General features: G+C 53.4%; 1 protein-coding gene across 1 annotated transcript in view; it reads right to left on the bottom strand.

The window, feature by feature from the left end:
* Padi2 (peptidyl arginine deiminase 2) overlaps positions 1-8,607 on the bottom strand; it is a 41,388-nt gene extending 32,781 nt beyond the window's left edge. Inside the window, exon 1 of the mRNA XM_059255311.1 lies at positions 8,446-8,607. Within this exon, the coding sequence (XP_059111294.1) occupies positions 8,446-8,537 (92 nt within the window). The 5' untranslated portion in view covers positions 8,538-8,607. The remainder of the gene's footprint in view (positions 1-8,445) is intronic.
* Positions 8,608-15,625: the final 7,018 nt, after the last annotated feature.

The following is a 15,625-nucleotide window of genomic DNA, read 5'->3' as shown; positions in this document are numbered from 1 at the left end:
ACTGATGTAACTAACCTTCAGCAGCGTGGTCTGGTTGTTCTAGCCTGGGAGTGAGCTATCGTGAGTCTGTAGAGTCTGCCAAGCAATCCATTCTTGGTCTTTTGGCTAAAATAAAGTGGAGGGTGCTAGAGCCCTGCCCTCCAACTGGCTTTATACATCAAGCTTCCGCATACAGTTCTGAGATAAGGATGCTTTACAAACCACATTGAAAGCACCATCTCCCAGGACCCGGTTAGTCCTCATGCTGGCACCTGCCTCCATCCCTCTGAGCCAGCAAGAAACCAAAGGAAGGAGCATCTAGTGGGTTAACACTGGGCCGCATCAGAGCTCACTGGCCCCAGGCCTCCCACAGCCCCACACCAGCTCTGCTTGAGGCTGAGCAAACAGCTATTCTTGGAGCAGCCCTGGCAGAGGCCACAAAGACGCCATTGTCCCATGTGGATCCTGTTGGCTGCCTCCTCCCCGGGGAAGATCCTGCTAGAATCCCCTGCAGAAACCCAAGAGCCTGGAGCTACAGATGGCTTGGGGTCCCTAGAGGCTGAGGGACAGTATCGAGGGAGGGAAAGGAATGAAGTGGCTATGACCTCCTGGCTTACTGGAAAGAGTCTAAAGAGAGCATGCATGGGACAGGAGGCGGGCCCTGAGGACATGTCCACACTGTGTCCCAGCACCCAGGACATGACAGTAAATGAACGAATAATTACTTCCTGATTGGCTTTGCAAGCTGGTATCAGAGCATTTTTTTTTATGTTTATTAATTTAGTGTGTGTGTGTGTGTGTGTGTGTGTGTACAAGTGAAGACTAAAGATTGATGCTGGATGTCTTCCTGTACTGATTTCTACCTTAGCTTTTGAGGTAGGGTCTCTCACTGAACCCAGATCTAATCATTTTGGCTAGACTAAGCCCCTGGGATCCGTTTGTCTCCATCTCTCAGTACTGGGGTTACAGACCCAGCTGCTGCCCCTGGCTTTGTGTTGGTGCTGGGCATCTGGACCCACGTCCTCAGGCTTGCACACCAGCACTCAATCCTCTGAGCCATCTCTCAGCCCCTCACTGCGCACCACTTTCCCTAATACCCGTAATGCTCTTCCCTGATTCACTACCTGCCAAATGCCCACCTCTGGATGAATGGGTTTGTGCCTGAGATTATTTTTCCACAGCGGGTTGCATCTTATTCCTTGTTTTGTTTCAGCCCTGGCCTAGTCCAGGCACAAAGTAAATAGAAAGATTTGCTGGAGATGGGGCTGGAGGAGGAGGGCTTGCTCACATAATTATTTATTCAACACGTATCTCCTGAGCATTCACTACACACCAGGCAGAGTTCTGGGTGAAAGAGAAAGGCTTTTTATAGATTATGCAAGTAACTGTGTTGACTGCAACAGAGACACGGGTTGCCAGGCTGGGGGTGTAGCTCGGCAGTGGAGTGCTTGCCTAACATCTGCAAAGTCTTGGGTTCTGAAAATATGGGGTGCATGGTATCTGTGGTTCTCAGATGACTCTCTGAGGAAGTAACACTTGAGCTAAGAGTCTAAACTTGGTTTTCAGAAGAATCAGTTAAGCCCGTGGGTCTGAAACTCCAGCATCAGCTATAGGGTGGCACACTTCTGTCCCAAGAGGATTTCTCTCAAGCTCCAAGCTGCCCTGATGCTGTGGGACCAGGGAGGCCTGAGCCGGAGAAATGGGAAGAAGGTGAGTGTGGCTGGACCCCCCCCATCTCTGTGTGTGTGTGTGTGTGTGTGTGTGTGTGTGTGTGTGTGGTGTGTGTGTATGGGGTGTTCACTGATTGGGGAGAGGTCCCAGACATGGTGGAGCTGGCTTTTCTCCTGAGGGAGGGAAGTCACCAAGGGCCTGCCAGCAGGGAGGGATTTCAGAAGAAAAATAATGGAAGTGTGGGGGATAGTAAGTGAGCAGTGATGGTGGTGATGGTAACGGCCATGTGTGTGGTGATGGTGCTTGAGGCTGGATGGTGGTCATAGAAATGGAAAGATATGGCTAGGCAGACCGTGTCCAGCTCCTCAAATGCTGTGCGGCCTCTGGGGAGCCACCCAACCTGTCTGATCCTCTCTGAGACAATGGGTGAAGGTCTGGGGCATAGCCTGGCAAGGCCAAGGAGGCCCACACAGCCTCACACTTGAGGGCATGGTGTGCCTGGTCTTTGCTGGCCCCTGGCTCTCAGCTTGTCCATCTGGCTTGGACCTCATTAACACCAGCCGGGGTTCATCCTTGGAATGACTCCAGCTCTTGGCAGCTGGGGTGTGACATCCTGCCCTTGGGTCTTTGGAGGAGTTGGAAGGGGGAGTTGTGGGTGCTAGCCTGGTGAGCACCCTCAGAGACAGAGATAAGGGGAGGGAGGAAGATCTCAGTCCAGGCCTCACACCCAATGCTCACTATGGTGGTAGCCAGAGTCCCGTTGGCTGGCACTGGCCTAGGCAGGGCTGGTAGAGGCAAACCTTGGCCAGTAAAGGCAAACCTTGGCATGTGTGTATAGCTGGCCTTCTCTACCTGGCGGCCCCAGCGGCCTCCCTCACAGGGTGCTGGCCTCTGGCTCCTCTACAGGGAAGAAACAATTTAATCTCTGACAACTCCTTTCCTCAGAAGCCTTTCAGAACTCCCTCCTACCTACAGAATGACGTCTGCTCCCTGAGCAAAGTCCTCAAAGCTAAAGTTCTTGCTCTCTGGCCCACAGGCTTATAATCCAGGCCACTGAAATGACTCCCTTCCTGCCTCCATGGGTCCCACTTTCCTGCCAGGTAGGTGGGTTTGCTCCCATGGGAATTATCCTCAGTTGCATGCTGAACCCTTGTCTGTCTTACAAGACCCAGCTCACTTGCCACCTCTTCCAGGAAGTCTTCCCTGATCCCATCAGCCAGATCACCTTTCTCCCTCCCTTAGCTAGGGCCTCAAATACTAACTTGTTCAATATGTTTCTCCCAAGAGTCTCACGAACACTTTGAAGGCAACAATCATGGTTCATTGTGATGGATGATACAATAATAAACCCAATCTGATTCACAACAGTAACTATACAGTCATTTACTTTTACAAAGAGTTTACCAAGTGGCAGCCTGCAAATCACAGACTCTCAATCCACACTTTACATGACCTGATGAGGCCTGACCAACCTATCCCATTTCACAGATAAGCACACCAAGACCTATACAGAATGAGCCCTTGCTCTAAAGAGATCTCAGGACTGTCATGGCAGGGTGTCAGTGAACTATGCTCTGTGAGTCCCAGGCCTGGAAGAGTCCACCAGTCCTCACCATGGTCCTCTAGGTAAGGACCCAGAGAAGAAGATCAAGTGAGAGTCTCTTAGGAACCTCAAGACTCATCCCGCCCCCAGTTATTTGCAGATAGGGGTCAGAGGCCCAGAGAGGGGACAGCCAAGCATGGCTTCCTGTTCTGGAGTCTTGGGTAAATGATTGAAATGAGCAGGCTTGGGCCTGTCAAGCCCCTGGGCTCAGGGTCCAGCATGGGTATAGCGGGTCACAAGGGGTCAGGAGGTGTGAGGCCCTGCAAATACATTATCACCCTAACTCAGGGACCCGTGGTCAGCAAGGAAGAGCCTCACGGACCCCCACTACAGGAAGGGGCCGTGGGCTTAGCACACACGGTGCCAGGTCCTTCCTCAGCCCTTCCATCCCTGGGCACCAGCCTGAAACCTGAGTCCTAAGCAGCTCCTGGCAGTGCCTCCTGTCCAGGGCCCAGAGCTCTGGGTGTTGTTCTAATTTATGGGGCCACGGGACCTGGCCTGATGTCCTCCTTCGTCACTCTCTCGGCAGCGAGTGTGGCTGCTCTGCCAAACTCGGCCACGTACCCTTGACCTTCCGTGGACCCATCCAACGGGGTCTGTCTGTTGAGGTCGGAGGTGGGAAGTGCTGCCCCATGCTAGTCAGTCTGCAGCTATCAATGGCTGTGCTCACTCACTCACCCACCCACTCCACGGCCCATAGTGATTCTGCAAGGAAATGAGCAGAGAGGAGCCATGCCCCAAACACGAAGGAAGACAGGTTGAGAGAGCCCCTGGCAGCCTGGCCCTTGCTCCTCCAGCACTCCTCAGCTGTGCAGTCTGACTTTAGGCTCCCCAAGGGTGAAAGGGACTATAACAGTACATATCTTATAAAGTCGGTATGAGCGCTGAGTGTATGCAAATGATTACATGCATATGAAATGAATATGTAAATGTTAGGGAGGCTGCTGGGTGTTCAATAAATGTTAGGGAGCAATATTAAGTAAATAATGGCAAATCTCTCTTTCTCGTGTGTGCGTGTGTTTGTGTGTGTGTGTGTGTGTGTGTGTGTGTGTTGTATATTCACGCATGTATGCAGGTGTATGTGCTTATATGTACATACTCACAGAGGCCAGAGGACAACACTGGGTAACCTGCTCTATCTGCCTTAATTTCTCTCTGTCTCTGTCTCTGTCTCTGTCTCTGAAACAGCCTCACTATGCAGCCTGGCTGTTCTGGAACTCACAGAGGTCCACCTGCCTCTGCCTTCCAAGTGCTGGGATTAAAGGTGTTCGTTTGCCCTGCCTCATTTCTTTGAGTCAGGGTCTCTCACTGACCTTGGAGCTAGGCTGCTAGCCAGTTAGCTCCAGTGAGCCTCCTCTCTGTGCTGCCTAAGCAGTGGGGTTATGGTGATTTTTATGTGGGTGCTGGCATTTAAACTCAGGTCCCACCCACTGAGCAATCTCTCAAGCATGATAAAAAGATCTTTGAAAACCAAAACAAAATAAAAAAATTGTCTGTTTCTACCATGCCAACAGCTTCTAAGCTCCTCAAAGCAGCCTGCACCCGGAGACCACTCACCTCACATGAAAGAATAGTGGGGCCTGGCATTGGACTTGCGGGGCAGTTCCTACCCGGGTCACATGGTCTGGAAGGAAGAGGTTCTCCTTCACCCTCTGCCCTTGATGGGGGTGGGGCTTGTTCATTCACCTTTGTGACTTGATGAAAGAATAATGGGCCCCCACTCTCCTTCCTACATAACTGGGCACACTACCTACAGGCCCTGCTGTGTGGAATCTACTTAGAGGTCCCGGGGGTGACAGCATCACTCGGGGTCCTGAGCCAGGACCAAGGGAGACTTGGTGAGAAGTAGAAGGCTGGGTGGGGGTAATAATGCTTTAGGGGCAGAGGACTCCCATCCAGGGTGGAGGGTAGCCAGGGGTCACATAGGGTGGAGTGGAGGAAGAAGCCCTGAGCTGTACAGACTTACACCTGGGTCCTGGTTGTCACCAGACAAGCGGCTTCCCCTTCCGAGCCTCGTTTTCTTCATCAGGATGCACAAAGAGCATCTTCCAGGCCTCACACAGACAGAGTGAAGGGGACAGTGCACGGTTTCCTAGTGTTGAGTGGTCATTGACCCCTCCTGCTCCTGTCTGCCTGAGAGGAGCCTTGTCCCTGCAGATACTGGACATGTCCCGATGGAGGAGGCTCCTTTCTGCCTGACACATGATCTCAGCTGACAGTGACTTTGCTTCCCTGGGGACCGCTGACATTGTCTGGAGGCATTTTGGGGTGTCATATTGTGGTGGGGGGGAGGGGAGACTGCTATTGACATTGGGTAAGCTGAGGCAGGAATACTACTCATGCTACACCGTACAGAATAGTCTCCTCAATAAAGAATGACCCAGAGAAGCTGTGGGTCTCTGTCCCGGATACATGCTGTCCAGGACGGTGACTGCCAGCATAGGTGACAGCGGGGCCCTTGCAGAGTGACTAGCCACCCCATTCCAGATGTACTTGGAGTGTGCGAAGTCTTACAGGGGAAAGAATGTCAGCTTTCTCATGAATCATCTCTACATTGTCATGTATTCCAATGATGGTATTTTGGATATGTTGAGCTTAACAAAATATAGCATGAGCATTAATTACATCTCTTCAACTTTTGTGTGTGTGTTGTACATGCACATATGTGTGTGTGGGGGGGTGAGTGCTCATGAATGCCACAGGAGGGTGTTGGTCATCCTGCTCTGATGCTCTCTGCCTGGGCCTCTCACTGAACCTAGGCTGGTACAGCAAGCCCCCAGTGACCCTCTTGTCTCTGCCCTCCACAGAGCACAGGAGCACACAGCCACACCTGGTTTTTTACGTGGGGCCTGAGGATTCGAACTGAGATCTTCACACTTGCAAAGCAACACTTTGACTCTCAGAGACGTTTCTCCAGCCCTAACTTTCATTTTTGTTGTTTTGAGGCATTTTTGTTGTTTTGTAGCACTGACTGGCCCGGGAGTTGCCACGTGGACCAGGCTGGTCTCAAACTCACAGAGGTCCATGCTTGCCTCTGCCTCCCGAGTGCTGGGATTAAAGAATTAAAGGCCTGAACAACTACTCCCAGCTTCCAGTCCTAACTTAAAAAAAATACTTTTTATTAGTTTTTTTCTTTTTCGTTTTCTTTGTTTGCTTTGTTTTGTTTTGGAGACAGGGTCTCTATGTAGCCTTGGCTGTCCTGGAACTTGCTATGTAGATCAGGCTGGCCTTGAACACACATCGATCCCTGTCTCCGCCTCCCCAGTGCTCAGATTAAAGGCCATTTTTTAATTTTTTTGAGGTGTGCATGCATGTGTTGGGGGGAGGTTGAGAAAGGGTCATGCTGGTAGCCCAAGCTGACCTTGAACTCACTATGTAGTCTAAATGAGCCCTGGACTCGTGGTTCTCTGGTGTTGAGATTACAGGTGTGAACCACCAACCCCATGCCTGGTTAACTTATTTTAAACATAGACTACTACAGCACTTAAAGTGATGGCTGTGGCATGCATTCAGCCTCTTTTGGGCAGGTACTGGTCTAGGCTGTGCTGCCCCTTGGTGTTGGGGAACTCTCAGTACCGTGAACTGAGTCCTAGCTGACGCTGGTGGAACTAACAAGAGCTGGCATCTGCCCTCTTGTTCCCCACCGGGCTCGGCTTCTCTCTGCTAGAGTAGAGCACAGACAAGGACTTGGGCACGGGCCCCTTTTGCTCCCTAGCCCCCAGAAGAGGCAGTGTGCCAGCCTTTCAGACAGTACCCACAGTGACCCAGCAAGCAGACGGGCATGGTGACAGCTGTGGCTTAGGGACCTGAGCACCCTGGATCCTGGCTTACCCCTTGGCAGTGCCCAATTCAGAGTTGGGAAGGGGGAGAGATGGGCATTCTCCCAGGCCACTGGCGCCTAGACCATGCTCCACCCTGTGTTACAATTCTCAGGGCCCATCCAGTCCTCCTTTGGGGTCTATATGCAGGACCCCCGAGGTCCAGGCCCGGGTAACATGGAAGTTGGGGCAGAGGCCTAGGGTAAAGGAGAAGAGAGGGGCCTGGTCACAGGCTTGCTGGGATCAGCAGTGCCTCCTGTAGAAGTGGCTGGGCAGCTGGGAAGGAACTGGATTGTGTGGAGAGAGACAGAGAGAGAGAGAGAGAGAGAGAGAGAGAGAGAGAGAGAGAGAGAGAGAGAGAGAGAGAACTTAGCAGGAGACACATAGGTGGGCTTGGGAGGGCTGGGTGCTTTAGTGTCAGAATGATTTGGGAACAAGGCACACAGAGGAGGTACCCACCCAGGTCACCAGCACAGCGCACTCACAGTCCTGCATATCCCTCCTTCCATCATGAAGCCCTCCCACCCTAGCAATGGAGAACATTTAGAATGCTTGGAGCAGAGAACTACATACCAGACTGTCTCTCAGGCTGCTCACGCCACTCCTTCCCCCGAACACCTTTCCTAGGTCCCACACCATACTCTACCCATTTCCTTAGGGCATAGAACAATGTTAGCACCATCCCTTCACCCTGTGTCTCGGTTACCCCAAACCCCATCAAGTGTGTGGACAGAGAAGATGGGCAGGGGGGAACAGATCCTGGCTCCCAGGGCATCAGTGGGTGGAAAGTGACCCCATTCTGATCTCAGGGTGAAGTCAGGAAAGGCATTTTGGTGACACAGCTCACAGCCAGTGCCTGGGGACAAGCAGCCCCCGGAGGGTGAAATCGGATAAGTCCCAGGCCAGATTCCACCTGGGCAGCTCCCCTTGGAGCAAGCCAGTCCCCAGCACATCCAGGGAGTTTCTGCTTGCTGCGAGTAGGAAGTCCACTGGTGGAGGAGCCTGGGGTGAAAGGTAAACCAGAAGGGGCTAGGGGAAGTGAAAGGGGCGTGTTATAGAGAGCCCGTGTGTGCTGAGGTCACCAGGGAGGGGGCTGAAGAGACCAAGCAAGGGAAGACTAGCGTAAAGAGGAGCAGTCCTGTAGGATAAGGCGGGGGCTGCGACTGCGTGTCTTGGAGGGCCTCAGGATTGCGTGGAAGTGGGCACTGGCCTGGGCGTTATCAGGTTTCTGAGAGTTCTCGGGATTTCTAAGGATCTCGAACTGAAGGGAATTGAAGGACAACTTGGGTACGGAGCCAGGCTGTCCTGGACCAGGGTCTCAGGGTTTGTGAAGGGTGGGTGAGTCGGAGGGAGAGACTCGCCCACTGGACTCACCTGTAGACATCGGTCCAGAGGTGCGTGCCCAGCACGTACACCGCCTCCACGCGGCTCCCGTACAGCAGCCGCACCGTCCGCTCCCGCAGCATCTTATCACCCCGCAGAGCCCGCTGTCTTCCCCGCTGCTCTGGGTTCTGAGCACCTGCTACAGGTGAGCGCGCCGCTGCGCCTGCGCCCGCTGCTGTGCTGCGGACGGCCTTAAACCACAGCCGGGGGGCGGGGCTGGGCGGGGCTGTCCGCCGGACTCCTCTTGGAGTGGGCCTACAGCCTGTCCATCAGGCCTGGCCCCGCCCTCCTAGCGCCCCCAACCGCAAGTTGTCAATTCCTGCTTCTCAAGTTTGGCTTGCTCATTCTTTTATTCAATAATCCCCCCTTTCTGGACCTACAGCCCGGAGGGGCAGAAAAATGCGAGCAGGGGCAACCGAAGGGACAGGGCAGGAGTGGGTGGGAGCACAGAGGGGGCGACCAGACCCAGTCTGGGGCCAGGGAAGGCTTCTCAGAGGAGACCTCTGAGGTTTCTTAAAGAAGATCTTGGCAACACAAGGGGAGGAGAGGAGCCTCCGGGACACCTTCGGGAAGCTGGGCACCCCCACATCAGATCTACATTGCTGTGGGAAATAGGGAGTGGGAGGAACTCTGCCCCTGGCGGGGACCAGGATGCTAACTAAGCCCAGGCATGAGAGGGTCTGCAGGAGCCTGGAATGCCTCTTCCTCAGGGGTGATCTGGGAGTGTATTCTGGCTGCTCCAAACCACGGTGAGCAGGCTGAGCTGGGGCCAGCAGTGAAGACCCCGGGTGGAACGTGAGAGGGCTGGAGAGGGGAGGATTGGTCCCAGTAGTGTTTATGGATGGAGATTTGGGTGGCTCCCGGTGGCTGAGAGGGTGTGCCTGTTTGAAGGACAGGGACCCGGCAGAGGATTAGGGCCCCAGCCTGGGACACCAAAAGGTGTGCCAAGGTAGAGGTCAGTGTGTGTCCTGGAAGGCCAGGGTGCATGTGATATCTAATGGGGGGTCTGAACCATCATGAACTCCATCCAGGCACTTTCTCTCTGATCCCAAGCCTGAGACTATGCCATAAACAGCAGTGTTTGAGGAAGTGGCTCCGTGTCATGGGAATGGAAATTGAAGGGTGGATGGATGGGGATGCATATTGAGAGGGAGGTGGGCTGATGGGAGACCAGGGAGGGGTGCACTGAATTAAACAGGGGCTGTTCATAGGTACCTATGAACTAGCACACCCAGCTAGTCCTTGACTCCAATCTTCTCCTCAGATGCCCAAATTAGGAGATGGTAAGGACCCCAGCTGTTCCTGGGTGTCAGGGATCTGGAAGGAATGTGGGTGGAGAAGGGAGAGGGCTAGAGTCTCTGCCAGAGGGGTCATTGTCCTCCCAAAGTCTTCTTGTTCAGATCCTGGGAGAAGCTGGTAACTTCTGATTGGTCCCTGGCAGAGCTTTCTCCAATCAGGAGGCAGCATGTAGAGGGCCATCTGCCTAAGAGGGCAGCGAATCCAGGTAGCACCAGGTAGCTGATAGAAGCCCTCCCCTTCAGAGGTAAGCTTGGGTCTGAGCACCCCTCTGCATGTAAGCCAGAGGGAGTGCTTCCCACCTCCAAGAGAGGCAGAATACGAGTCTTTTATGTCACCCCCTCCACCAAGTAAGTGGGGTCCAGTGTGGGGCAAGGACACATCTCTTAACCAAGTCCCAAGTGGGTCACAACAGAGCCAGGGTTCTGATGACTCAGGCAAAGGCCATGGTTACCCAGCTGAGCAGAAGTCACAGTTTGGACTCATTGCTTGTGTGGTTTCTGCACCCCACACTGCTCCCAAGCGGCACTTTCCAATGTATTGGATTATTTTATCTTTCCAGGAACCCTGCCACTTCGGAGATGAAGAAAGAGAGCACAGAGAAGTGAAAACTAACCCTGGGCGTGCACAGCTTCTGGCAGTGGCAGAGCAGGAACCCGGGTGGGGACACAGGGTGTGCAGGCAGGGGCTCAGTGGGCAAGGACGGCTCACGCTACCCGAGTAAGCTCACAGGCAACCCCTCATATGAAATGGTACTAAGTGAGACAATATTCAGAAAATGCTGGCAGAGTCTGGTCCAAGGCTCAGGACACAAAGCCCCCTCTCCTTAGGTAATCCACCCCTGTCTGGTCACCCACACTTAGGCCTCTGACCTGCTTCTGGCTCACCCCATTGGGCCCAGTGCCTGGCTTGATGGGGTAGGCGCTTTCGGAGCCCAAGGGTTTAAAATAGCTGAGTGATCACAGCTGTTGGTGGATTGAGGGCCGGAGGTCTCACACATTACGGCTGCTCCTGCTGCTCCCACAGAGCCTAGAAAATCCACATGGCATCTCTCGGTGCCTTTTGGAGAGTGCCAGCAAAGGGTAGGCTCAGATCTGACCAGTTCCCAGCACTGACGGTCCTGGACCCCTCCTCCAATACAACCCCTGCCAAACACAGGGCCAGAGAGCCTGAGCCTGAAGGGGCCTCCTCTGCCAGGCGCTCTGCTCTGTTGTGGGGTTGCTTTGTGCCTGGCTTTGGGAGGTGACTTAAAACGTCCATGAGCCTGCTTTGAGATGGGCAGCTCACCAAGGGTATTTTTAAAAAATGGAAAAAGAAAAGAAAAAAGCTGGTTACTGGGGAAAATTAAAAAAAAAAAAATCATGACCATCCAGGGCCTAGCAGCAAAGATCGATGTGGACATCTTTATGGTAGGACCTCCCCACTTTCAGGTGTGTGCATGCATGTATGTGGGTGTGCTCACCCATGCACGCATGTGTGGAGGCCAGAGGTCAATGTCAGGTATCTTCCTGTATCACCTTCTACCTTAGTTTCTCAATGTTACATGTTCTGTGTATGGATGTTTTGCTTCCATGTATACCTGTGCACTGTGTGTGTGCCTGGTGCCCTGGGAGGCCAGAAGTGGGCACTGGGTCCCCTGGAACTGGAGTTCCAGACAGCTGGGAGCCACCACGTGGGTGCTGGTCCTCTGGAAGAGTAGCCAGTGCTCTTAACCACGGAGCTGAGTCATCTCTATGCTCCAGCCCTTCCACCTTAGTTTTTGAGGCAGGGTCTCTCCCTGAACCTGGAACTCAACATTTTAGCAAGAGTAGGGGACCAGCAAGGCCACCCACCCCATCCATCTGAGTAAAGCAAGCCCTTGGCCATGCTTTGAATCTCGGCACAAAGGTCCTGCCCAGCGGCAACCGCCATGACATAGAGTCCCGAGGCTGCGCCAGGAACTGCTCTAACATTTTCCCACATCTGAGCTCACTTCACCCCCACGACAGCCTGGTGCAGTGGACAGCATTGTCACCCCATTTGAACAGAGGCCCCAACCCTCTCAGCAGAAAAGACGTCGGCCTTTGGACATGGCAGATGGGGGTCTGCTGGGGCCCTCTCTGGCCTCTGAGTCTTCCTCTATGAAAGAAAACACTCGTAGTACCAAGCCTGCGAGATTAAAGATGGTAAAAATGATGGGTGGCAAACGGCTCCGCCTATGGTGGCCTGGCACAGAGCCAAGTCCCGCTAGCTCATAGTTATTTTCTCTGCAGATGACCCTTGTCTGACGGTTTTGCAAGAGGGGCTTCTGACTGTGCTATTTTATTAGACGCTTGGAATGTCCACAGTGTGAGGACAGCCTGGTTCCACCTTGTGAGTCCTGTGAAAGGACTTGGGCTCTATCTTAAGGTCATGGGAAGTCACGGAAAGCTCCGGAATGTGATGATGGCATGACCTCACTTGAGGAGACTCCCTGTGGAGACAGGAATCCTGGCGGGAGACCAGAGTGCACTTGAGATGGAGGCGGGCGCCCTCCCTCTGTGGCTGACCACGGGACCTGCAGGCCTGGCCTGGCCTCACTCCCTCACATCGCCCCTGTCCCCAGGAGAGTCCTGCTTCTTCTCTTTCTTAGGGGTGGGTAACCGGCTGGCTGGTGAAAGAGGGGCAGCTGGGGATGGCGGGGATGGTGGGGATGGCAGTGATGGTGGGGGAGGTTGACACAACACTTGGTGGAGGGAGCCAGATTCTGCAGTTCCCCAGGCGTCATGGTCAGAAGGCACTCTGAGATTCCGGCGAAGGCTGGAAGAGGTGATGGCCACAAGGGGGCACCAGGTCCCCATTTTCGAGGCACAGGAAACTAGAGTTCTGAGTGGGGTTGGGTCACTTCAAAAACTAAGGTGGAAGGGCTGGAGCATAGAGATGACTCAGCTCCGTGGTTAAGAGCACTGGCTACTCTTCCAGAGGACCAGCACCCAGCACCCACGTGGTGGCTCGCAACTGTCTGGAACTCCAGCTCCAGGGGACCCAGTGCCCACTTCTGGCCTCCCAGGGCACCAGGCACACACACAGTGCACAGGCACACACTGGGACAGCTTGCTGCTGCCCACGCTTGCTTAGCACCTTCTTTTAGCACCCAGGACCCTCTTGCTCCCCAGATTGGGTTGCGATCCAGGGACTCCACTTGCATCAGGCCAAGTCAATGCCAGGTCCCCCGGATGAGACAGGCTCTCTGGTCAGAGGAACAACTGAAACCCCAAATGGGGCCCCAGTGCCCTGGCTGACATCACAGAGCACTTTGGGCAGCAGAGGTGGGTCCTCTAGGCCCATCTTATTACTTTAATGTGTTTGTTCAGTGAACCTGGGCCATCGACTCATTTTTAAAGTTTAACTTTTTTTTTTAAAGATTGGTTTATTTATTATGCATACAGTGCTCTGCCTGCATGTATCCCTGCAGGCCAGAAGAGGGCGCCAGATCTCATTACAGATGGTTGTGAGTCACCATGTGGTTGCTGGGAATTGAACTCACGACCTTTGGAAGAGCAGCCAGTGCTCTTAACCTTTGAGTCATCTCTCCAGCCCTAAAGTTTAACTTTTTAAAATTCTCTGTTCATGTGTGTCTGGGTGCCCATGGAGGCCAGAAGTGTCCCTGGAGCTGGAGTCGCAGGCAATGAATGGTCAACCACCTGACGTACAGGTGGGAGGTGGTGCTTCAGGTGACAGGTGGATGAGCTTACAGAGGCAGCGTGGAGATGAAAGAACTTTCTGGAACAGTTCCAGGGGACTTTGGAGCCCTGAGCCCTCCCTGACCCTTCACTGAGCAGAAACTTCAGGCAAGTGCTATGGACCTTGCTGCCAGCAGGAGGTGCCAGGAACCCAAGGAACCAAGCCTCAGCCCTTGGGAGAATGGTGTAATGGCTCCTGGGAGCAGGATAGTCCCAGGATTCCTTCCTCAGAGACAGGGGAGCAGAGTGTAAGATCCAGCATGACATGGCCTAGGATCTCAAAGTCAGAAGAGCCTGGATTTGAAGCCCAGGCCAAATGTGCCTTCCTGTGCCTCCGTTTCCCCGCTTATAAAGGTAAGTGGTGAAAGTTCTATACATGATCGTTACAAGAGAGAAGTGAGCCGACACGGTTGTGCATGTTTTTAGTCCTGGCACTCAGGAGGCAGATCTTTGAGTTTGAGGCCAGCCTGGTGTACAGAGTTCTAGGACAGCCAGGGCTACACAGAGAAACTCTGTCTTAAAAAAACAGACACACACACACACATACAGAGAGAGAGAGAGAGAGAGAGAGAGAGAGAGAGAGGGAGAGGGAGAGGGAGAGGGAGAGGGAGAGGGAGAGGGAGAGGGAGAGGGAGAGGGAGAGGGAGAGGGAGAGAGAGAGAGAGAGAGAGAGAGAGAGAGAGAGAGAGAGAGAGAGAGGATGAAATGAACCAGGGCACATACAGGACCGAGTTTTGCAGCCCACGCAGACCCAGGGCAGCCTGGTCCCTCGGGTCATGTGGCACCGCCTTCCTTGAGTCAGCAGGAAGGTAGGAGTGGGCGACTCCACTTCAGTTTCCACAGCTGTTGTCTCATGGGCATCGGGGTGCAGTTTTGACTCCCTTGATGCTTTCGTGCTGAGAATAGATGGTCAGTTTCTTTTGGTTTTCCAAATGACTAGTCAGTTTATCAAAGCCACACCCCCACCAAAACCCTCTAAGCCAGCAGTTCTCAATCTGTGGGTCACGACGCCTCTGGGGTTGCGTATCAGATATCCTGCTTATCAGATATTTACATTAAAATTCATAACAGCAAAATTGCAGTTATGTAGTAGCGACAAAATAATTTTTTGGTTGGGGGTCACCATAGCATGAGGAATTGTACTCGAGGGTGGCAGCGTCAGGAAGGTTGAGAACCACTGCTTTACGCTGTGAGTTCAGGTTAAACATCTTTCTGAACACTGTCTTCTCCCAGGCATGTGAGGCACCCCGAGGAGTCAGACTGATGGCGGAGGCGGGAGAACGGTGGCAGGAATGAGGTTCCTGAAGAGTAGCTCTGTGTCCTCCCTTTGGCTATCGGAGTACTGATGCAGCTCCCTAGAGGAACTGCGAAGTCCCCGGAGTCTCAGGCTGGGAGAAGGAAAAGGGGGAAACCTGGTCCCAGCCAGAGGAGGAACATTTCCTGGGGAAGATGTTTCACTCGGTTCTGGCAGCCTGTCAGACCACCTTGGGAAGAGACAGAAACGGAGATAATGATCAGCCAGTGACTAGCAGGGCCACACCTTGACAGGGAGTGCTTGGTTATACACACCTCTTACCCTCCATTTAAACCTGAGCCTCATGTCAGAGGTCAGGACCCAGAGGATGGACTTTGCGGGGAGGGGCTCCTGGGCATCTCTGTGTCTCTTCTCAGTGCTGGGGGGTGGGGAGGGCACGCAGGTGGCCTTAACAGCTCTGGCACCCCCAACTCCCTCCCAGTCAGTCCTATTTCATCTCGTCTTCCCAGAACTTTGCATGAAAACACCCGGGCATTACGGTTTCTCTGGGTTTTCTTTGGCTCATGAAGACTCTAGTGTTACATACAACTTCCATGCTTTTTTCCTTTTGTTAATTTGTATGTTGAGGCAGGGGGCCCCTTAGTTTGAGAACCTAAAAAGCTAAAGGAAAAAAAAAATTCTTTCAAACAAGGTCTCTCTGTGTAGCCCTGGCTAGCCTGGAACTTGCTATGTAGGCCAGGCTGGCCTGGAACTCACAGAGATCCTCCTGCCTCTAAAGGTGTGCACCACCATGCCTGGCCTTTTCACTCTTTTACGTTGAATACAGAGGAGGAAGCAGGCTCAGAGAGGAGTTGTAACCTGCTCAAGGGCACACAGCCAGCAAATAGGAGGGTTTGGATTCAGACCCAGGTCCACTTGT

This window comes from Peromyscus eremicus, chromosome 2 (genome assembly GCF_949786415.1).
Source record: "Peromyscus eremicus chromosome 2, PerEre_H2_v1, whole genome shotgun sequence".
NCBI classification, from domain to species: Eukaryota; Metazoa; Chordata; class Mammalia; order Rodentia; family Cricetidae; genus Peromyscus; species Peromyscus eremicus.
This window is presented reverse-complemented; position numbering and strand designations above follow the sequence as displayed.